Source organism: Toxotes jaculatrix, chromosome 11, assembly GCF_017976425.1.
Source record: "Toxotes jaculatrix isolate fToxJac2 chromosome 11, fToxJac2.pri, whole genome shotgun sequence".
Classification (NCBI taxonomy): domain Eukaryota; kingdom Metazoa; phylum Chordata; class Actinopteri; family Toxotidae; genus Toxotes; species Toxotes jaculatrix.
Genome location: NC_054404.1, coordinates 1,744,361 through 1,768,214, shown reverse-complemented (window position 1 = coordinate 1,768,214; position 23,854 = coordinate 1,744,361). Strand labels below are relative to the sequence as shown.

At 32.5% G+C, this 23,854-nt stretch overlaps 1 protein-coding gene across 1 annotated transcript in view; it reads left to right on the top strand.

Annotated features, from left to right (window-relative positions):
* The window catches only part of epas1b (endothelial PAS domain protein 1b), a 76,720-nt gene that overhangs the window by 33,643 nt on the left and 19,223 nt on the right, over positions 1 to 23,854 (top strand). The window contains exons 2-4 of the mRNA XM_041049499.1: positions 18,039 to 18,229; positions 22,013 to 22,164; positions 23,711 to 23,798. Of these exons, the coding sequence (XP_040905433.1) occupies positions 18,039 to 18,229; positions 22,013 to 22,164; positions 23,711 to 23,798 (431 nt within the window). The remainder of the gene's footprint in view (positions 1 to 18,038; positions 18,230 to 22,012; positions 22,165 to 23,710; positions 23,799 to 23,854) is intronic.

The window sequence follows — 23,854 nt, the reverse complement described above, 5'->3', positions numbered from 1 at the left end:
TTTTCGACCTCAAAATGTCATAAAAAACCTCATAGTATAGTAAGGCGTCAAAATCGGACAAAAAAAGTCAAAAATTTTTTCGACCTCAAAATGTCATAAAAAACGTCATAGTATAGTAAGGCGTTTCTTCGGACAAAAAAAGTCAAAAATTTTTTCGACCTCAAAATGTCATAAAAAACGTCATAGTATAGTAAGGAGTTTTTTTCGACCAAAAAAAGTCAAAATTTTTTTCGACCTCAAAATGTCATAAAAAACGTCATAGTATAGTAAGGCGTTTTTTTCGGACAAAAAAAGTCAAAATTTTTTTCGACCTCAAAATGTCATAAAAAATGTCATAGTATAGTAAGGCGTCAAAATCGATGAAAAAAAGTCAAAATTTTTTTCGACCTCAAAATGTCATAAAAAACGTCATAGTATAGTAAGGCATTTTTTTCGGACAAAAAAAGTCAAAAATTTTGTCGACCTCAAAATGTCATAAAAAACGTCATAGTCTAGTAAGGCGTTTTTTTCGGACAAAAAAAGTCAAAATTTTTTTCGACCTCAAAATGTCATAAAAAACGTCATAGTATAGTAAGGCGTCAAAATCGATGAAAAAAAGTCAAAATTTTTTTCGACCTCAAAATGTCATAAAAAACGTCATAGTATAGTGTTTCAGACAAAAAAAGTCAACATTTTTTTCGACCTCAAAATGTCATAAAAAACGTCTTAGTAGTAAGGCGTTTTTTTCGGCCAAAAAAAGTCAAAATTTTTTTCGACCTCAAAATGTCATAAAAAACGTCATAGTATAGTGTTTCGGACAAAAAAAGTCAAAATTTTTTTCGACCTCAAAATGTCATAAAAAACGTCATAGTATAGTAAGACGTCAAAATCGATGAAAAAAAGTCAAAAAATTTTTCGACCTCAAAATGTCATAAAAAACGTCATAGTATAGTAAGGCGTTTTTTTCGGACAAAAAAAGTCAAAAATTTTTTCGACCTCAAAATGTCATAAAAAACGTCATAGTATAGTAAGGGGTCAAAATCGGACAAAAAAAGTCCAAATTTTTTTCGACCTCAAAATGTCATAAAAAACGTCATAGTATATAGTAAGGCGTTTTTTTTGGACAAAAAAAGTCAAAATTTTTTTCGACCTCAAAATGTCATAAAAAACGTCATAGTATAGTAAGGCGTCAAAATCGGACAAAAAAAGTCAAAATTTTTTTCGACCTCAAAATGTCATAAAAAACGTCATAGTATAGTAAGGCGTCAAAATCGATGAAAAAAAGTCAAAAAATTTTTCGACCTCAAAATGTCATAAAAAACGTCATAGTATAGTAAGGCGTTTTTTTCGGACAAAAAAAGTCAAAATTTTTTTCGACCTCAAAATGTCATAAAAAATGTCATAGTATAGTAAGGCGTCAAAATCGGACAAAAAAAGTCAAAATTTTTTTCGACCTCAAAATGTCATAAAAAACGTCATAGTATAGTAAGGCGTCAAAATCGGCCAAAAAAAGTCAACATTTTTTTTTACCTCAAAATGTGATAAAAAACGTCATAGTATATAGCAAGGCGTTTTTTTCGGCCAAAAAAAGTCAAAATTTTTTTTGACCTCAAAATGTCATAAAAAACGTCATAGTATAGTATGGCGTTTTTTTCGAGCAAAAAAAGTCAAAATTTTTTTCGACCTCAAAATGTCATAAAAAACGTCATAGTATAGTAAGGCGTCAAAATCGGACAAAAAAAGTCAAAAAAAATTTTGACCTCAAAATGTCATAAAAAACGTCATAGTATAGTATGGCGTTTTTTTCTGGCAAAAAAAGTCAAAATTTTTTTTGACCTCAAAATGTCATAAAAAACGTCATAGTATAGTAAGGCATCAAAATCGGACAAAAAAAGTCAAAAAAATTTTTGACCTCAAAATGTCATAAAAAACGTCATAGTATAGTATGGCGTTTTTTTCGGGCAAAAAAAGTCAACATTTTTTTTGACCTCAAAATGTCATAAAAAACGTCATAGTATAGTAAGGCGTTTTTTTCGGCCAAAAAAAGTCAAAATTTTTTTGACCTCAAAATGTCATAAAAAACATCATAGTATAGTAAGGCGTCAAAATCGATGAAAAAAAGTCAAAATTTTTTTCGACCTCAAAATGTCATAAAAAACGTCATAGTATAGTAAGGCGTCAAAATCGGACAAAAAAAGTCAAAAAAATTTTTGACCTCAAAATGTCATAAAAAACGTCATAGTATAGTAAGGCGTTTTTTTCGGACAAAAAAAGTCAACTTTTTTTTTTTACCTCAAAATGTCATAAAAAACGTCATAGTATAGTAAGGCGTCAAAATCGGCCAAAAAAAGTCAAAAAAATTTTTGACCTCAAAATGTCATAAAAAACGTCATAGTATAGCAAGGCGTCAAAATCGGCCAAAAAAAGTCAAAATTTTTTTTTACCTCAAAATGTCATAAAAAACGTCATAGTATAGTATGGCGTTTTTTTCGGCCAAAAAAAGTCAACATTTTTTTTGACCTCAAAATGTCATAAAAAACGTCATAGTATAGTAAGGCGTTTTTTTCGGACAAAAAAAGTCAAAAAATTTTTTGACCTCAAAATGTCATAAAAAACGTCATAGTATAGTATGGCGTTTTTTTCTGGCAAAAAAAGTCAAAATTTTTTTTAACCTCAAAATGTCATAAAAAACGTCATAGTATAGTAAGGCGTCAAAATCGGCCAAAAAAAGTCAACATTTTTTTTTACCTCAAAATGTCATAAAAAACGTCATAGCATAGTAAGGCGTCAAAATCGGCCAAAAAAAGTCAAAAAATTTTTTGACCTCAAAATGTCATAAAAAACGTCATAGTATAGCAAGGCGTCAAAATCAGACAAAAAAAGTCAAAAAATTTTTTGACCTCAAAATGTCATAAATAACGTCATAGTATAGTATGGCGTTTTTTTCGGGCAAAAAAAGTCAAAAAATTTTTTGACCTCAAAATATCATAAAAAACGTCATAGTATAGTATGGCGTTTTTTTCGGGCAAAAAAGGTCAAAAAAATTTTTGACCTCAAAATGTCATAAAAAACGTCATAGTATAGTAAGGCGTCAAAATCGGACAAAAAACGTCCAAAATTTTTTCGACCTCAAAATGTCATAAAAAACGTCATAGTATAGTAAGGCGTTTTTTTCGGACAAAAAAAGTCAACTTTTTTTTTTTACCTCAAAATGTCATAAAAAACGTCATAGTATAGTAAGGCGTCAAAATCGGGCAAAAAAAGTCAAAAAAATTTTTGACCTCAAAATGTCATAAAAAACGTCATAGTATAGCAAGGCGTCAAAATCGGCCAAAAAAAATCAAAAAAAAATTTTTCCTCAAAATGTCATAAAAAACGTCATAGTATAGTATGGCGTTTTTTTCGGGCAAAAAAAGTCAAAAAAATTTTTGACCTCAAAATGTCATAAAAAACGTCATAGTATAGTAAGGCGTCAAAATCGGACAAAAAAAGTCAAAAATTTTTTCGACCTCAAAATGTCATAAAAAACGTCATAGTATAGTAAGGCGTCAAAATCGATGAAAAAAAGTCAAAAATTTTTTCGACCTCAAAATGTCATAAAAAACGTCATAGTATAGTAAGGCGTTTTTTTCGGACAAAAAAAGTCAAAATTTTTTTCGACTTCAAAATGTCATAAAAAATGTCATAGTATAGTAAGGCGTCAAAATCGATGAAAAAAAGTCAAAATTTTTTTCGACCTCAAAATGTCATAAAGAACGTCATAGTATAGTGTTTCGGACAAAAAAAGTCAACATTTTTTTCGACCTCAAAATGTCATAAAAAACGTCTTAGTAGTAAGGCGTTTTTTTCGGCCAAAAAAAGTCAAAATTTTTTTCGACCTCAAAATGTCATAAAAAACCTCATAGTATAGTAAGGCGTCAAAATCGGACAAAAAAAGTCAAAAATTTTTTCGACCTCAAAATGTCATAAAAAACGTCATAGTATAGTATGGCGTTTTTTTCGAGCAAAAAAAGTCAAATTTTTTTTTGCCTCAAAATGTCATAAAAAACGTCATAGTATAGTAAGGCGTCAAAATCGGCCAAAAAAAGTCAAAATTTTTTTCGACCTCAAAATGTCATAAAAATCGTCATAGTATAGTATGGCGTTTTTTTCGAGCAAAAAAAGTCAAAATTTTTTTTGACCTCAAAATGTCATAAAAAACGTCATAGTATAGTATGGCGTTTTTTTCGAGCAAAAAAAGTCAAATTTTTTTTTTACCTCAAACTGTCATAAAAAACGTCATAGTATAGTAAGGCGTCAAAATCGGACAAAAAAAGTCAAAAAAAATTTTGACCTCAAAATGTCATAAAAAACGTCATAGTATAGTAAGGCGTCAAAATCGGACAAAAAAAGTCAAAATTTTTTTCGACCTCAAAATGTCATAAAAAACGTCATAGTATAGTAAGGCGTTTTTTTCGGCCAAAAAAAGTCAAAAATTTTTTCGACCTCAAAATGTCATAAAAAACGTCATAGTATAGTAAGGCGTCAAAATCGGACAAAAAAAGTCAAAATTTTTTTCGACCTCAAAATGTCATAAAAATCGTCATAGTATAGTATGGCGTTTTTTTCGAGCAAAAAAAGTCAAAAAATTTTTTTACCTCAAAATGTCATAAAAAACGTCATAGTATAGTATGGCATTTTTTTCTGGCAAAAAAAGTCAAAATTTTTTTTGACCTCAAAATGTCATAAAAAACGTCATAGTATAGTAAGGCGTTTTTTCGGACAAAAAAAGTCAAAAATTTTTTCGACCTCAAAATGTCATAAAAAACGTCATAGTATAGTATGGCGTTTTTTTCGAGCAAAAAAAGTCAAATTTTTTTTTGCCTCAAAATGTCATAAAAAACGTCATAGTATAGTAAGGCGTCAAAATCGGCCAAAAAAAGTCAAAATTTTTTTTGACCTCAAAATGTCATAAAAATCGTCATAGTATAGTATGGCGTTTTTTTCGAGCAAAAAAAGTCAAAAAATTTTTTTACCTCAAAATGTCATAAAAAACGTCATAGTATAGTATGGCATTTTTTTCTGGCAAAAAAAGTCAAAATTTTTTTTGACCTCAAAATGTCATAAAAAACGTCATAGTATAGTATGGCGTTTTTTTCGAGCAAAAAAAGTCAAATTTTTTTTTTACCTCAAACTGTCATAAAAAACGTCATAGTATAGTAAGGCGTCAAAATCGGACAAAAAAAGTCAAAAAAAATTTTGACCTCAAAATGTCATAAAAAACGTCATAGTATAGTAAGGCGTCAAAATCGGACAAAAAAAGTCAAAATTTTTTTCGACCTCAAAATGTCATAAAAAACGTCATAGTATAGTAAGGCGTTTTTTTCGGCCAAAAAAAGTCAAAAAATTTTTCGACCTCAAAATGTCATAAAAAAACGTCATAGTATAGTAAGGCGTCAAAATCGGACAAAAAAAGTCAAAATTTTTTTCGACCTCAAAATGTCATAAAAATCGTCATAGTATAGTATGGCGTTTTTTTCGAGCAAAAAAAGTCAAAAAATTTTTTTACCTCAAAATGTCATAAAAAACGTCATAGTATAGTATGGCATTTTTTTCTGGCAAAAAAAGTCAAAATTTTTTTTGACCTCAAAATGTCATAAAAAACGTCATAGTATAGTATGGCGTTTTTTTCGAGCAAAAAAAGTCAAATTTTTTTTTTACCTCAAACTGTCATAAAAAACGTCATAGTATAGTAAGGCGTCAAAATCGGACAAAAAAAGTCAAAAAAAATTTTGACCTCAAAATGTCATAAAAAACGTCATAGTATAGTAAGGCGTCAAAATCGGACAAAAAAAGTCAAAATTTTTTTCGACCTCAAAATGTCATAAAAAACGTCATAGTATAGTAAGGCGTTTTTTTCGGACAAAAAAAGTCAAAATTTTTTTCGACCTCAAAATGTCATAAAAAACGTCATAGTATAGTAAGGCGTCAAAATCGGCCAAAAAAAGTCAACATTTTTTTTTACCTCAAAATGTGATAAAAAACGTCATAGTATATAGCAAGGCGTTTTTTTCGGCCAAAAAAAGTCAAAATTTTTTTTGACCTCAAAATGTCATAAAAAACGTCATAGTATAGTATGGCGTTTTTTTCGAGCAAAAAAAGTCAAAATTTTTTTCGACCTCAAAATGTCATAAAAAACGTCATAGTATAGTAAGGCGTCAAAATCGGACAAAAAAAGTCAAAAAAAATTTTGACCTCAAAATGTCATAAAAAACGTCATAGTATAGTATGGCGTTTTTTTCTGGCAAAAAAAGTCAAAATTTTTTTTGACCTCAAAATGTCATAAAAAACGTCATAGTATAGTAAGGCATCAAAATCGGACAAAAAAAGTCAAAAAAATTTTTGACCTCAAAATGTCATAAAAAACGTCATAGTATAGTATGGCGTTTTTTTCGGGCAAAAAAAGTCAACATTTTTTTTGACCTCAAAATGTCATAAAAAACGTCATAGTATAGTAAGGCGTTTTTTTCGGCCAAAAAAAGTCAAAATTTTTTTGACCTCAAAATGTCATAAAAAACATCATAGTATAGTAAGGCGTCAAAATCGATGAAAAAAAGTCAAAATTTTTTTCGACCTCAAAATGTCATAAAAAACGTCATAGTATAGTAAGGCGTCAAAATCGGACAAAAAAAGTCAAAAAAATTTTTGACCTCAAAATGTCATAAAAAACGTCATAGTATAGTAAGGCGTTTTTTTCGGACAAAAAAAGTCAACTTTTTTTTTTTACCTCAAAATGTCATAAAAAACGTCATAGTATAGTAAGGCGTCAAAATCGGCCAAAAAAAGTCAAAAAAATTTTTGACCTCAAAATGTCATAAAAAACGTCATAGTATAGCAAGGCGTCAAAATCGGCCAAAAAAAGTCAAAATTTTTTTTTACCTCAAAATGTCATAAAAAACGTCATAGTATAGTATGGCGTTTTTTTCGGCCAAAAAAAGTCAACATTTTTTTTGACCTCAAAATGTCATAAAAAACGTCATAGTATAGTAAGGCGTTTTTTTCGGACAAAAAAAGTCAAAAAATTTTTTGACCTCAAAATGTCATAAAAAACGTCATAGTATAGTATGGCGTTTTTTTCTGGCAAAAAAAGTCAAAATTTTTTTTAACCTCAAAATGTCATAAAAAACGTCATAGTATAGTAAGGCGTCAAAATCGGCCAAAAAAAGTCAACATTTTTTTTTACCTCAAAATGTCATAAAAAACGTCATAGCATAGTAAGGCGTCAAAATCGGCCAAAAAAAGTCAAAAAATTTTTTGACCTCAAAATGTCATAAAAAACGTCATAGTATAGCAAGGCGTCAAAATCAGACAAAAAAAGTCAAAAAATTTTTTGACCTCAAAATGTCATAAATAACGTCATAGTATAGTATGGCGTTTTTTTCGGGCAAAAAAAGTCAAAAAATTTTTTGACCTCAAAATATCATAAAAAACGTCATAGTATAGTATGGCGTTTTTTTCGGGCAAAAAAGGTCAAAAAAATTTTTGACCTCAAAATGTCATAAAAAACGTCATAGTATAGTAAGGCGTCAAAATCGGACAAAAAACGTCCAAAATTTTTTCGACCTCAAAATGTCATAAAAAACGTCATAGTATAGTAAGGCGTTTTTTTCGGACAAAAAAAGTCAACTTTTTTTTTTTACCTCAAAATGTCATAAAAAACGTCATAGTATAGTAAGGCGTCAAAATCGGGCAAAAAAAGTCAAAAAAATTTTTGACCTCAAAATGTCATAAAAAACGTCATAGTATAGCAAGGCGTCAAAATCGGCCAAAAAAAATCAAAAAAAAATTTTTCCTCAAAATGTCATAAAAAACGTCATAGTATAGTATGGCGTTTTTTTCGGGCAAAAAAAGTCAAAAAAATTTTTGACCTCAAAATGTCATAAAAAACGTCATAGTATAGTAAGGCGTCAAAATCGGACAAAAAAAGTCAAAAATTTTTTCGACCTCAAAATGTCATAAAAAACGTCATAGTATAGTAAGGCGTCAAAATCGATGAAAAAAAGTCAAAAATTTTTTCGACCTCAAAATGTCATAAAAAACGTCATAGTATAGTAAGGCGTTTTTTTCGGACAAAAAAAGTCAAAATTTTTTTCGACTTCAAAATGTCATAAAAAATGTCATAGTATAGTAAGGCGTCAAAATCGATGAAAAAAAGTCAAAATTTTTTTCGACCTCAAAATGTCATAAAGAACGTCATAGTATAGTGTTTCGGACAAAAAAAGTCAACATTTTTTTCGACCTCAAAATGTCATAAAAAACGTCTTAGTAGTAAGGCGTTTTTTTCGGCCAAAAAAAGTCAAAATTTTTTTCGACCTCAAAATGTCATAAAAAACCTCATAGTATAGTAAGGCGTCAAAATCGGACAAAAAAAGTCAAAAATTTTTTCGACCTCAAAATGTCATAAAAAACGTCATAGTATAGTATGGCGTTTTTTTCGAGCAAAAAAAGTCAAATTTTTTTTTGCCTCAAAATGTCATAAAAAACGTCATAGTATAGTAAGGCGTCAAAATCGGCCAAAAAAAGTCAAAATTTTTTTCGACCTCAAAATGTCATAAAAATCGTCATAGTATAGTATGGCGTTTTTTTCGAGCAAAAAAAGTCAAAATTTTTTTTGACCTCAAAATGTCATAAAAAACGTCATAGTATAGTATGGCGTTTTTTTCGAGCAAAAAAAGTCAAATTTTTTTTTTACCTCAAACTGTCATAAAAAACGTCATAGTATAGTAAGGCGTCAAAATCGGACAAAAAAAGTCAAAAAAAATTTTGACCTCAAAATGTCATAAAAAACGTCATAGTATAGTAAGGCGTCAAAATCGGACAAAAAAAGTCAAAATTTTTTTCGACCTCAAAATGTCATAAAAAACGTCATAGTATAGTAAGGCGTTTTTTTCGGCCAAAAAAAGTCAAAAATTTTTTCGACCTCAAAATGTCATAAAAAACGTCATAGTATAGTAAGGCGTCAAAATCGGACAAAAAAAGTCAAAATTTTTTTCGACCTCAAAATGTCATAAAAATCGTCATAGTATAGTATGGCGTTTTTTTCGAGCAAAAAAAGTCAAAAAATTTTTTTACCTCAAAATGTCATAAAAAACGTCATAGTATAGTATGGCATTTTTTTCTGGCAAAAAAAGTCAAAATTTTTTTTGACCTCAAAATGTCATAAAAAACGTCATAGTATAGTAAGGCGTTTTTTCGGACAAAAAAAGTCAAAAATTTTTTCGACCTCAAAATGTCATAAAAAACGTCATAGTATAGTATGGCGTTTTTTTCGAGCAAAAAAAGTCAAATTTTTTTTTGCCTCAAAATGTCATAAAAAACGTCATAGTATAGTAAGGCGTCAAAATCGGCCAAAAAAAGTCAAAATTTTTTTTGACCTCAAAATGTCATAAAAATCGTCATAGTATAGTATGGCGTTTTTTTCGAGCAAAAAAAGTCAAAAAATTTTTTTACCTCAAAATGTCATAAAAAACGTCATAGTATAGTATGGCATTTTTTTCTGGCAAAAAAAGTCAAAATTTTTTTTGACCTCAAAATGTCATAAAAAACGTCATAGTATAGTATGGCGTTTTTTTCGAGCAAAAAAAGTCAAATTTTTTTTTTACCTCAAACTGTCATAAAAAACGTCATAGTATAGTAAGGCGTCAAAATCGGACAAAAAAAGTCAAAAAAAATTTTGACCTCAAAATGTCATAAAAAACGTCATAGTATAGTAAGGCGTCAAAATCGGACAAAAAAAGTCAAAATTTTTTTCGACCTCAAAATGTCATAAAAAACGTCATAGTATAGTAAGGCGTTTTTTTCGGCCAAAAAAAGTCAAAAAATTTTTCGACCTCAAAATGTCATAAAAAAACGTCATAGTATAGTAAGGCGTCAAAATCGGACAAAAAAAGTCAAAATTTTTTTCGACCTCAAAATGTCATAAAAATCGTCATAGTATAGTATGGCGTTTTTTTCGAGCAAAAAAAGTCAAAAAATTTTTTTACCTCAAAATGTCATAAAAAACGTCATAGTATAGTATGGCATTTTTTTCTGGCAAAAAAAGTCAAAATTTTTTTTGACCTCAAAATGTCATAAAAAACGTCATAGTATAGTATGGCGTTTTTTTCGAGCAAAAAAAGTCAAATTTTTTTTTTACCTCAAACTGTCATAAAAAACGTCATAGTATAGTAAGGCGTCAAAATCGGACAAAAAAAGTCAAAAAAAATTTTGACCTCAAAATGTCATAAAAAACGTCATAGTATAGTAAGGCGTCAAAATCGGACAAAAAAAGTCAAAATTTTTTTCGACCTCAAAATGTCATAAAAAACGTCATAGTATAGTAAGGCGTTTTTTTCGGACAAAAAAAGTCAAAATTTTTTTCGACCTCAAAATGTCATAAAAAATGTCATAGTATAGTAAGGCGTCAAAATCGATGAAAAAAAGTCAAAATTTTTTTCGACCTCAAAATGTCATAAAAAACGTCATAGTATAGTAAGGCGTTTTTTTTTTGGACAAAAAAAGTCAAAAATTTTTTCGACCTCAAAATGTCATAAAAAACGTCATAGTATAGTAAGGCATTTTTTTCGGACAAAAAAAGTCAAAAATTTTGTCGACCTCAAAATGTCATAAAAAACGTCATAGTCTAGTAAGGCGTTTTTTTCGGACAAAAAAAGTCAAAATTTTTTTCGACCTCAAAATGTCATAAAAAACGTCATAGTATAGTAAGGCGTCAAAATCGATGAAAAAAAGTCAAAATTTTTTTCGACCTCAAAATGTCATAAAAAACGTCATAGTATAGTAAGGCATTTTTTTCGGACAAAAAAAGTCAAAAATTTTGTCGACCTCAAAATGTCATAAAAAACGTCATAGTCTAGTAAGGCGTTTTTTTCGGACAAAAAAAGTCAAAATTTTTTTCGACCTCAAAATGTCATAAAAAACGTCATAGTATAGTAAGGCGTCAAAATCGATGAAAAAAAGTCAAAAATTTTTTCGACCTCAAAATGTCATAAAAAACGTCATAGTATAGTGTTTCGGACAAAAAAAGTCAACATTTTTTTCGACCTCAAAATGTCATAAAAAACGTCTTAGTAGTAAGGCGTTTTTTTCGGCCAAAAAAAGTCAAAATTTTTTTCGACCTCAAAATGTCATAAAAAACGTCATAGTATAGTGTTTCGGACAAAAAAAGTCAACATTTTTTTCGACCTCAAAATGTCATAAAAAACGTCATAGTATAGTAAGACGTCAAAATCGATGAAAAAAAGTCAAAAAATTTTTCGACCTCAAAATGTCATAAAAAACGTCATAGTATAGTAAGGCGTTTTTTTCGGACAAAAAAAGTCAAAAATTTTTTCGACCTCAAAATGTCATAAAAAACGTCATAGTATAGTAAGGGGTCAAAATCGGACAAAAAAAGTCAAAATTTTTTTCGACCTCAAAATGTCATAAAAAACGTCATAGTATAGTAAGGCGTTTTTTTTGGACAAAAAAAGTCAAAATTTTTTTCGACCTCAAAATGTCATAAAAAACGTCATAGTATAGTAAGGCGTCAAAATCGGACAAAAAAAGTCAAAAATTTTTTCGACCTCAAAATGTCATAAAAAACGTCATAGTATAGTAAGGCGTCAAAATCGATGAAAAAAAGTCAAAAAAATTTTCGACCTCAAAATGTCATAAAAAACGTCATAGTATAGTAAGGCGTTTTTTTCGGACAAAAAAAAGTCAAAAATTTTTTCGACCTCAAAATGTCATAAAAAATGTCATAGTATAGTAAGGCGTCAAAATCGATGAAAAAAAGTCAAAATTTTTTTCGACCTCAAAATGTCATAAAAAACGTCATAGTATAGTAAGGCGTTTTTTTCGGCCAAAAAAAGTCAAAATTTTTTTCGACCTCAAAATGTCATAAAAAACGTCATAGTATAGTAAGGCGTCAAAATCGGACAAAAAAAGTCAAAATTTTTTTCGACCTCAAAATGTCATAAAAAACGTCATAGTATAATAAGGAGTTTTTTTTCGACCAAAAAAAGTCAAAATTTTTTTCGACCTCAAAATGTCATAAAAAACGTCATAGTATAGTAAGGCGTTTTTTTCGGACAAAAAAAGTCAAAATTTTTTTCGACCTCAAAATGTCATAAAAAACGTCATAGTATAGTAAGGCGTTTTTTTTGGACAAAAAAAGTCAAAATTTTTTTCGACCTCAAAATGTCATAAAAAACGTCATAGTATAGTAAGGCGTCAAAATCGGACAAAAAAAGTCAAAATTTTTTTCGACCTCAAAATGTCATAAAAAACGTCATAGTATAGTAAGGCGTCAAAATCGATGAAAAAAAGTCAAAAATTTTTTCGACCTCAAAATGTCATAAAAAACGTCATAGTATAGTAAGGCGTCAAAATCGGACAAAAAAAGTCAAAATTTTTTTCGACCTCAAAATGTCATAAAAAACGTCATAGTATAGTAAGGCGTTTTTTTCGGCCAAAAAAAGTCAAAATTTTTTTCGACCTCAAAATGTCATAAAAAACGTCATAGTATAGTAAGGCGTCAAAATCGGACAAAAAAAGTCAAAATTTTTTTCGACCTCAAAATGTCATAAAAAACGTCATAGTATAGTAAGGCGTTTTTTTTCGGCCAAAAAAAGTCAAAAATTTTTTCGACTTCAAAATGTCATAAAAAACGTCATAGTATAGTAAGGCGTCAAAATCGGACAAAAAAAGTCAAAATTTTTTTCGACCTCAAAATGTCATAAAAAATGTCAGTATAGTAAGGCGTCAAAATCGATGAAAAAAAGTCAAAATTTTTTTCGACCTCAAAATGTCATAAAAAACGTCATAGTATAGTGTTTCGGACAAAAAAAGTCAAAAATTTTTTCGACCTCAAAATGTCATAAAAAACGTCATAGTAGTAAGGCGTTTTTTTCGGCCAAAAAAAGTCAAAATTTTTTTCGACCTCAAAATGTCATAAAAAACGTCATAGTATAGTAAGGCGTCAAAATCGGACAAAAAAAGTCAAAATTTTTTTCGACCTCAAAATGTCATAAAAAACGTCATAGTATAGTAAGGCGTCAAAATCGGACAAAAAAAGTCAAAATTTTTTTCGACCTCAAAATGTCATAAAAAACGTCATAGTATAGTAAGGCGTTTTTTTCGGCCAAAAAAAGTCAAAATTTTTTTCGACCTCAAAATGTCATAAAAAATGTCATAGTATAGTAAGAGGTTTTTTTCGGCCAAAAAAAGTCAAAATTTTTTTCGACCTCAAAATGTCATAAAAAACGTCATAGTATAGTAAGGCGTCAAAATCGGACAAAAAAAGTCAAAATTTTTTTCGACCTCAAAATGTCATAAAAAACGTCAGTATAGTATGGCGTTTTTTTTCGAGCAAAAAAAGTCAAATATTTTTTTACCTCAAAATGTCATAAAAAACGTCATAGTATAGTAAGGCGTCAAAATCGGCCAAAAAAAGTCAAAAATTTTTTTGACCTCAAAATGTCATAAAAATCGTCATAGTATAGTATGGCGTTTTTTTCGAGCAAAAAAAGTCAAAAAATTTTTTGACCTCAAAATGTCATAAAAAACGTCATAGTATAGTATGGCGTTTTTTTCGGCCAAAAAAAGTCTAAATTTTTTTTGACCTCAAAATATCATAAAAAACATCATAGTATAGTAAGGCGTCAAAATCGGACAAAAAAAGTCAAAAAAATTTTTGACCTCAAAATGTCATAAAAAACGTCATAGTATAGTAAGGCGTCAAAATCGATGAAAAAAAGTCAAAAAATTTTTCGACCTCAAAATGTCATAAAAAACGTCATAGTATAGTAAGGCGTTTTTTTCGGGCAAAAAAAGTCAAAAATTTTGTCGACCTCAAAATGTCATAAAAAACGTCATAGTATAGTAAGGCGTCAAAATCGATGAAAAAAAGTCAAAAAATTTTTCGACCTCAAAATGTCATAAAAAACGTCATAGTATAGTAAGGCGTTTTTTTCGGACAAAAAAAGTCAAAATTTTTTTCGACCTCAAAATGTCATAAAAAATGTCATAGTATAGTAAGGCGTCAAAAAATGCCAAAAAAAAGTCAAAAAATTTTTTGACCTCAAAATGTCATAAAAAACGTCATAGTATAGTAAGGCGTCAAAATCGGACAAAAAAAGTCAACATTTTTTTCGACCTCAAAATGTCATAAAAAACGTCATAGTATAGTAAGGCATTTTTTCGGACAAAAAAAGTCAAAATTTTTTTCGACCTCAAAATGTCATAAAAAACGTCATAGTATAGTAAGGCGTTTTTTTTTGGACAAAAAAAGTCAAAAATTTTTTCGACCTCAAAATGTCATAAAAAACGTCATAGTATAGTAAGGCGTCAAAATCGGACAAAAAAAGTCAAAATTTTTTTCGACCTCAAAATGTCATAAAAAACGTCATAGTATAGTAAGGCGTCAAAATCGATGAAAAAAAGTCAAAAAAATTTTCGACCTCAAAATGTCATAAAAAACGTCATAGTATAGTAAGGCGTTTTTTTCGGACAAAAAAAGTCAAAATTTTTTTCGACCTCAAAATGTCATAAAAAATGTCATAGTATAGTAAGGCGTCAAAAAATGCCAAAAAAAAGTCAAAAAATTTTTTGACCTCAAAATGTCATAAAAAACGTCATAGTATAGTAAGGCGTCAAAATCGGACAAAAAAAGTCAACATTTTTTTCGACCTCAAAATGTCATAAAAAACGTCATAGTATAGTAAGGCATTTTTTCGGACAAAAAAAGTCAAAATTTTTTTCGACCTCAAAATGTCATAAAAAACGTCATAGTATAGTAAGGCGTTTTTTTTTGGACAAAAAAAGTCAAAAATTTTTTCGACCTCAAAATGTCATAAAAAACGTCATAGTATAGTAAGGCGTCAAAATCGGACAAAAAAAGTCAAAATTTTTTTCGACCTCAAAATGTCATAAAAAACGTCATAGTATAGTAAGGCGTCAAAATCGATGAAAAAAAGTCAAAAAATTTTTCGACCTCAAAATGTCATAAAAAACGTCATAGTATAGTAAGGCGTTTTTTTCGGACAAAAAAAGTCAAAATTTTTTTCGACCTCAAAATGTCATAAAAAATGTCATAGTATAGTAAGGCGTCAAAATCGATGAAAAAAAGTCAAAAATTTTTTCGACCTCAAAATGTCATAAAAAACGTCATAGTATAGTAAGGCGTTTTTTCCGGACAAAAAAAGTCAAAATTTTTTTCGACCTCAAAATGTCATAAAAAACGTCATAGTATAGTAAGGCGTTTTTTTCGGCCAAAAAAAGTCAAAATTTTTTTCGACCTCAAAATGTCATAAAAAACGTCATAGTATAGTAAGGCATCAAAATCGGACAAAAAAAGTCAAAAATTTTTTCGACCTCAAAATGTCATAAAAAACGTCATAGTATAGTAAGGCGTTTCTTCGGACAAAAAAAGTCAAAATTTTTTTCGACCTCAAAATGTCATAAAAAACGTCATAGTATAGTAAGGAGTTTTTTTCGACCAAAAAAAGTCAAAATTTTTTTCGACCTCAAAATGTCATAAAAAACGTCATAGTATAGTAAGGCGTTTTTTTCGGACAAAAAAAGTCAAAATTTTTTTCGACCTCAAAATGTCATAAAAAATGTCATAGTATAGTAAGGCGTCAAAATCGATGAAAAAAAGTCAAAATTTTTTTCGACCTCAAAATGTCATAAAAAACGTCATAGTATAGTAAGGTGTCAAAATCGATGAAAAAAAGTCAAAAATTTTTTCGACCTCAAAATGTCATAAAAAACGTCATAGTATAGTAAGGCGTTTTTTTTCGAACAAAAAAAGTCAAAATTTTTTTCGACCTCAAAATGTCATAAAAAACGTCATAGTATAGTAAGGCGTCAAAATCGGACAAAAAAAGTCAAAAATTTTTTTGACCTCAAAATGTCATAAAAAACGTCATAGTATAGTAAGGCGTTTTTTTCGGACAAAAAAAGTCAAAAAATTTTTTGACCTCAAAATATCATAAAAAACGTCATAGTATAGTAAGGCGTCAAAATCGGCCAAAAAAAGTCAAAATTTTTTTTGACCTCAAAATGTCATAAAAAACGTCATAGTATAGTAAGGCGTCAAAATCAGCCAAAAAAAGTCAAAAAATTTTTTGACCTCAAAATGTCATAAAAAACGTCATAGTATAGTAAGGCGTCAAAATCGGCCAAAAAAAGTCAACATTTTTTTTGACCTTAAAATGTCATAAAAAAACGTCATAGTATAGCAAGGCGTCAAAATCGGCCAAAAAAAGTCAAAAAAATTTTTGACCTCAAAATGTCATAAAAAACGTCATAGTATAGTAAGGCGTCAAAATCGGGAAAAAAAAGTCAAAAATTTTTTTGACCTCAAAATGTCATAAAAAACGTCATAGTATAGTATGGCGTTTTTTTCGGGCAAAAAAAGTCAAAATTTTTTTTGACTTCAAAATGTCATAAAAAACGTCATAGTATAGTAAGGCGTCTTTTTCGGCCAAAAAAAGTCTAAATTTTTTTTGACCTCAAAATATAAAAAACATCATAGTATAGTAAGGCGTCAAAATCGGACAAAAAAAGTCAAAATTTTTTTTGACCTCAAAATGTCATAAAAAACGTCATAGTATAGTAAGGCGTTTTTTTCGGACAAAAAAAGTCAAAATTTTTTTTGACCTCAAAATGTCATAAAAAATGTCATAGTATAGTAAGGCGTCAAAATCGATGAAAAAAAGTCAACATTTTTTTCGACCTCAAAATGTCATAAAAAACGTCATAGTATAGCAAGGTGTTTTTTTCGGACAAAAAAAGTCAAAATTTTTTTACCTCAAAATGTCATAAAAAACGTCATAGTATAGTATGGCGTTTTTTTTCGGCCAAAAAAAGTCAAAAAATTTTTTGACCTCAAAATGTCATAAAAAACGTCATAGTATAGTAAGGCGTCAAAATCGGACAAAAAAAGTCAACATTTTTTTTTATCTCAAAATGTCATAAAAAACGTCATAGTATAGTATGGCGTTTTTTTCGGACAAAAAAAGTCAACATTTTTTTTTACCTCAAAATGTCATAAAAAATGTCATAGTATAGTATGGCGTTTTTTTCGGGCAAGAAAAGTCAAAAAAATTTTTGACCTCAAAATGTCATAAAAAACGTCATAGTATAGTAAGGCGTCAAAATCAGCCAAAAAAAGTCACCTTATCTTATTACCTTATCGCCTAACCCTAATGACACATCTGAACATCTGAGATAGTCTCAGAGGATACAAACAATTCAGAGGCCCTTAAAAGATAAGAATTTTTGCAAAAAGAAGATGAACTGTTGGGCATTAAAACTCATTGTGTTTTGGTCTGAATACACATCCTGATATTCAGGTTTAACTCATGCAGGTATTAAAAAAAGACAAAAATGGTGTTTTAACAGTTTATTATATTTAACTGTGTTAAATGCATTTTTTTGCTGCAGCATTCAGTCAGAGTGATAAGTCATTTCCATTTTGTCCAAACACTATTTTCAATATGCATGATATAACATGTTAAAAAATAACAGCTGCTTATTTAGCTGATGGTTAATTAAGGTTCATAGTGTATTTAGCGTGACTTTGAATGTGAAGAATATTTTCATGGAAAACAGAACAGTTCCCTGAACAGTGAAGAGCTCTTTGTGTTTTAACATGTGAGTGAACCTCAGTGAAACTCACTGTGACAAACTGCGGACAGTCACCCTTTGGTGCTTGTTGAATCACATGATGTTTATGATATTGGAGTCTTTACATTGTTTGCATGATGTCGAACTAAAGACCCCAGACAATGTGTGCATTCATACAGGACATATGGCCTGATACAGATAAATCTGTAAAATATAATTATCAACAAATACCAGTGAACTAATAAAAGATCATTCTGTAAGCATCACTGGTTTCCACAGAAAGAAAAAAACTGAAACTTTGAATGTGTAAATCACAACAACCTGTTTAAGAATCAACACGCCAGCTGTTTTTCAGTGTCATAAAACAAACTGAAGGTGTACCCATCTTCCCGTCTGTGCTGTTGTTGCAGGAGCAGCTCAGAGCGTCGTAAGGAGAAGTCTCGGGATGCAGCTCGGTGCAGGCGCAGCAAAGAGACAGAAGTTTTCTACGAGCTGGCTCACCAGCTGCCTCTCCCACACAGCGTCAGCTCTCACCTGGACAAGGCCTCTATAATGAGGCTGGCTATCAGCTTCCTGCGAACACGCAAGCTGCTCACCACAGGTATGGACAGTGCACCACACACACACGCATACACACACACAGATACAGAGGACACATATATATGACCATATGCAATCTGCAGAGTGGTGATTTCAATTTAAATAAAACATGCAAATCATGGCAGGTCGCTTCTACCTAGTTCTTTAATATGTCAGTATCTCGACAGATTAATGTGAGTGTGTTGATGGGTACGACTAATTGTTCATTGAAGTAGGAAGGTATTTGCTGGACCTTTTCTTTGCGCTTCTCTTCCTTCCTCTTGTCTTATTTAAAATTAGAAGCTGAGGAAGCTCGACAAAGAAACAGACCTATTGTTCTGGAATTCCTTCACTGCGTCGGTGTCTCGAAATGAGATCAGAGAACAACACAACTAAACAGCTATAGCAACATCAGTGGTCAACCTCACAGCTGGGAATAAAAACTGTTTATTTTTCCTTAACAGAGTTTCTTAACGGTTTGTGCATTAAGTTCACGCAGGAGAGAAGGCAGTGAAATGAGGCACCTCAGCACCTGAACACCATTAAACTCGGTCATGGTTCAGTAAAAGTCAAATCTGTTCTCAGTTTTATCAGCAAATAGTTAATGATATTACCATTAAATTAAAGGTTAAGTTACTTAACATCTGTCGCTCTAGGGCCTTTTTTTTTCTTTTGATGACTGTGTTTTTATATCACTCAGAGAAAAACTGATTTTTTTGTGTTGTGTAATTTCATAATGTTTTCCTGCAATTTATGTTTTTGTTTTGGAACCTGATCTGATCACGAAGTGTAATAGAATTTAAAACCAGGTTCTGTGGAGCTGAACAATAATTGGCTGCTGAACAAGCCTTTGTGTTAACAACCTGTTGGTGGGACAGGAAGGTATTTTCATTAATAGTAGAGCTTAACTGTATCTGTAAATCTTTACACTTGCAACTGCCATTTTCATTTGGCATTATTCTCTTCTTATGTAACTTCTGATGTCCTGCGTATTTTGTTTTTATAAACTGATGCATTGTTTCCTGTTAGGGAAGGAATGATGCATAAAACCAGTGCTTTGTAAAAAAAAAAAAAAAAAAAAAACGATGTCCGCTACTTCCTGTTTCTTTTGATTTGTAGAGTCATCTATCAGAAAAATAATTAATCGCTCTCAATAAGTCCTTTATTTATATAACACCTTGTATAAAGTAGAAGCAGCTGACAGTGCTCCACAGTAAAAAGAAAAAAATAACATCAACATAAAATAATTGATGAAAATAATAATGAAAACAAAATAGCAAAAATTTTAGCTTCGTAGAAATTACAAATGGGAAGGATTTGTTTAGGATATGAGATCTCCTGATAAGGTAGTATTACTGTATCTATTCAAAATTCAACTACCTATATTTGCTGTAACTGCATCACAGCATGTTTTTTTTTTTTCGTAACACAAAACTTTGTGTTAAGTTAAAGGGTTAAAAAAAATGTTTTCTTGCTTACCCCCAGTGGTATCTAGTTATGCAGATTGTTTCAGTTTCATGTTCCAAGATTTTGAGATATCGGCCTGTAAACCTGCAGCCGTCACCCTGACACAATGGAGGTAAATTAAACTGTGTTTGTGGTGCTAAAAGCAGAGAAAGACCCTTCACAGAAACAGTGCCCAACACTAAGAATAATCCACAAACCTGTGAAGAGTAAATAGTTTTTATAATTTGGCTGGATTTTAGAAAATTCAAGTACAGTTATCAAATATGCACCAAGACAAAGGTTTGGGATGAGAAGGACGTGAGGAAGAAGAAGGTGGAGAGATGGAAGAAAGAGGTAGGCAGGAGGAAAGAAGCATTTATGAGAGAGAGAGAGAGAGAGAGAGAGAGGGCATAAGGAGGAGGAGTAAAAGTAATGAGGGTAGGAAAGCAGTGGGTGAGAGGGGAGGAGAGGACAGGGAGATCCGTGAGATGCAGCAGCAGATAGAGTGTTATCGGGCCGGTCTGATTGCTCCGTGATGGAAGGAGAGATTGGAGAGGAAGCAAAGAGCTCTGCCCATCGTTCGGCTGGTGCTGGCATTACCCAAGCTAGCCATAACACCCGACTGCCTTGGCGCCAAACATACTGACATGCACACTCACGTACACACACTCCTACACACACAGACATACTGTATGTGCACCCAAGGGCGCACACTGTATGCAAGCTGCAGCAGGGAACACCTCTGTTATATAACATAAGCTTAGCTGGAACCCAAAGACCACTGATGTATGGATTGTTTGGTTTTTTTTTGGGGGGGGGGGCATTTTGGGAAACGCTTTCATCCGAGTTACATCTGAAGATGAGTTCACTTCATGTGTTCACACAGATGAGTCCATGGTGTATTTAATTAGCTTAGCTCAAAGAATGGAAACTTAGGGAAACTGCTAGCCTAGCTTCATTAAAATTGTCAGAACACCATCCAGCAGCTAATCAGGTGTCTGTTGCACAAACTGTGATTTTTGGGTGTGTTTTGCATCACTTAGCACAGAGATAGAGGAAACCTCCTGCCTCAAGTTTGGGAAAAAATTAAGCTGACTCAACATGGAAATTTAAAACCATGAGATTGCAGGTTTAGAATGAATTCTTGTTTACATAACTGCTGTAAAGACATGTAATGTAGCATTAAGTGTTATTTCTATTTCTATCACACGTGATTTAGTGATGCTGGACTATTTTCTTGTCCTTTGTCATGAAATTCTATGAAAGAAAACATGCAATTTGAGCCTCAGTTGCCTCAGTTCCCAGATCAGAGGGTAGATGACGTTAACAAGGTTTCCTCTGACGGTTTTGTTAGGCGATACACACCCTAAATTCTGTCTTTTCAACTTTTCTGTTTGAAACAGTTGTGAGAGCGGGCAGCGGAGGTCACATACAGTGAGAGAGCCTCATATGACCCTGCTGTCATGTCACTTCAGTCTGTCCGGTACAACAGAACAAATGTAAAAAAAAAACAGAGAGGAAATGATTATCGGAACAGCAGCTGTCCCTATCAGACACTCTTTTCTGCTCCCCATTATTTTGAAACGAGGGCAGTTACACAACCTAAGAACAAGAGAGAGAAGAAAAGTGCAACTTGGTCCAGATGACTGGTAATCACAGCTAAGTATTTAGGCCAAAGGTGCTGCTGGTCTTTGGACTCGGCCCCAAGAGTCTCCCCAGCTCCCTGGGGCCCATGAGAAAGCTCGGGCTTCCCCCGGGGGTTAATGCTAGCTGGGCTTGGCTCCAAACTCAAGCCCCAGGCCTCACTAGGAGCCTTGAGAACTGGCCTCTCTTATCTCAGGGAAGCACACTGGAGGAATTGCAAGCTTCCCACCCTCCACCCCCATCGACTACTGGGCTTTGTTCAGCATGAAGCCACTGCGCACACAGACACACAGACACACACACACACACACTCCCTCTTGAGCCAGTGTTTTTTGTATCAGCTCTGCAGCGAGACATCATGGACACACTGGAGTTTCTGTGTGTAAATGTTTGGATACTGCACTGTACATATTTGAACATAATTGCATAATGTTAGTTATGTTCTAAAAGTGGGCAGCTATTATAAATGCTTGTGTAGTTTGGGTATAATTTGTCAGGGCTGGGGATCAGGAGTGGCCTGAGACGCAGGAAGAAGCTGCACTGGTTTGTTTTGGCCCCGAGCCAAAGCTTCAAGAAGGAAAACAAGCCTGATGTGTGCACGCACAGTCACAGAAACACACACACTCACACATTCACAGTGATATTAATTTGAAATAAGCTTTGAATGAGAGAAACATGATTGTAACCCTGCCTTGTTTTCCGTGTCTCCCTCCAGGCTGCAGCAGCAGGAGCAGTGACGGTGACGAGGACGACCAGATGGACAGTCTGTACCTGAAGTCTCTGGAGGGCTTCATCACTGTGGTAACATCAGACGGCGACATGATATTCCTGTCTGAGAACATCAACAAATTCATGGGGCTCACGCAGGTACACAACCATTAAAGAGCACCAGGAAAAAAAAAAAAAAAAGCTGTCGCGTGCAGACGGGCAATAATTTTAAACTGCTACACAGACACTTTCCACTAAAAGTGAATGAGCCTCTAAACGTGAAGACCAGAGTTCATGTAACTTGTTGAAAAATGCTCAGTACACAAGGACTGTAATACAACAAAATATGTACAAAACAAGAAAATAAAGACAGGGGAAACAAGGATCAGACAAGAAAAAAAAAATATATATATATATATATGAAAGAGAAACAAGGTACGAAATATAGATAGAAACACAGGTTAGTATAACGCTGTCTGCTACATTACAAACTTAAGGTTTATTACTCATTATACAAACAAAATGATAAATAGTATGCACACATTTCCATTTCTATCTGTATATATTTTCTAATCTGCAACAGAAAGGGGACAGCTGCACAGCAGACCAACATGGACAGAGACATGGACGTAAAGTGTCAGTCAGACAAGACTGTTGTGTCTGTGTGAAATACCTCTCGTGCCAGCAGCGAGCGTTCAGTTCAACTCTAAGCACACTCAGCATTTTTTAGCCCCTGGCACTCACTTGAAAAGCAAATCGTTTGGTTACCAGGGCAACCCCCGGTTCTCTGAAAACCGAGTGAGGTATCTTGCTATGGGAAGCGCCATCTGGCATGACCGAACACGGAATCTCCACGACCGCCACATCCGTCAGGGGACAGGCTAATCGTCTGAGCTGCATGGGCCAACCTGCAGCCCACGGACAGGATTCTCAGGTGGCACTCCACAGGTCCTGCGACTCTCCAGACGACTCTCTAACCTCAGGCACAAAAGCAGGGTTTGGGTGCAGCATCGCTTTCTCATTGTCCAGTAAATCCTGCAGGAAGCAGAACGCATCCAGAACAGAACACTGAAAAGAAATGCAGCTTCACATCGTCTCTGGAGGGCAAACAACTTGGCCATCACACAACGAGCGTGTGGATAGCGTCCTCTCGCTCTGAATAGTCTCGATCACCCTCAGAGGCGGGCCCCGCTCATTCAAGTTCAACTTCCTCTGTGCCAGGCTCATATATGAATAGAGCCCAAGAGTTAGGTGGCGTAATATTGCATTCCATGATTGGTCAGCTCCAGATGGCCCATAGTGAGGTACTGACCGAGGTTTGAAAGAAAACACGGAGGAGGTAAAGTTTTCCATAAATTGTGGAGCAGAGGCTATTTTGTTGTTGTTGTTGTTGATTTCCTTCAGGGCCTGCGATGATGAGTTTGTGTGTTTTGTGTTGAGGCTATTTGAGTTTCTGGAGGCGACACACTTTCTTTTACTTGTTCCATCGTGTTGGCTGTCATTACTCATGCTCACAACCCACTTCTTCTTCTGTTTATCCCAAACAATCCACTGCTGCTGCTGCCAGAACTGAAAAACAAAGCATAAAAACAAAGCATGTGTAAAAGGCCAGCAACTGGAAAAGCTGGAAAACACAGACATTTACACTATTTATTTACTACTGTGGATGTTTTTCATGTTTAATAATGGTATTTTTATCTTTCAGGTGGAGCTCACCGGTCACAGCATCTTTGACTTCACCCATCCATGTGACCATGAGGAGATCAGAGAAAACCTCAGCCTGAAGACAGCTGGTCAGCCCACAGTCTCACCCACTCACCTGTTATCCTCCACATACATCCTCATTTTT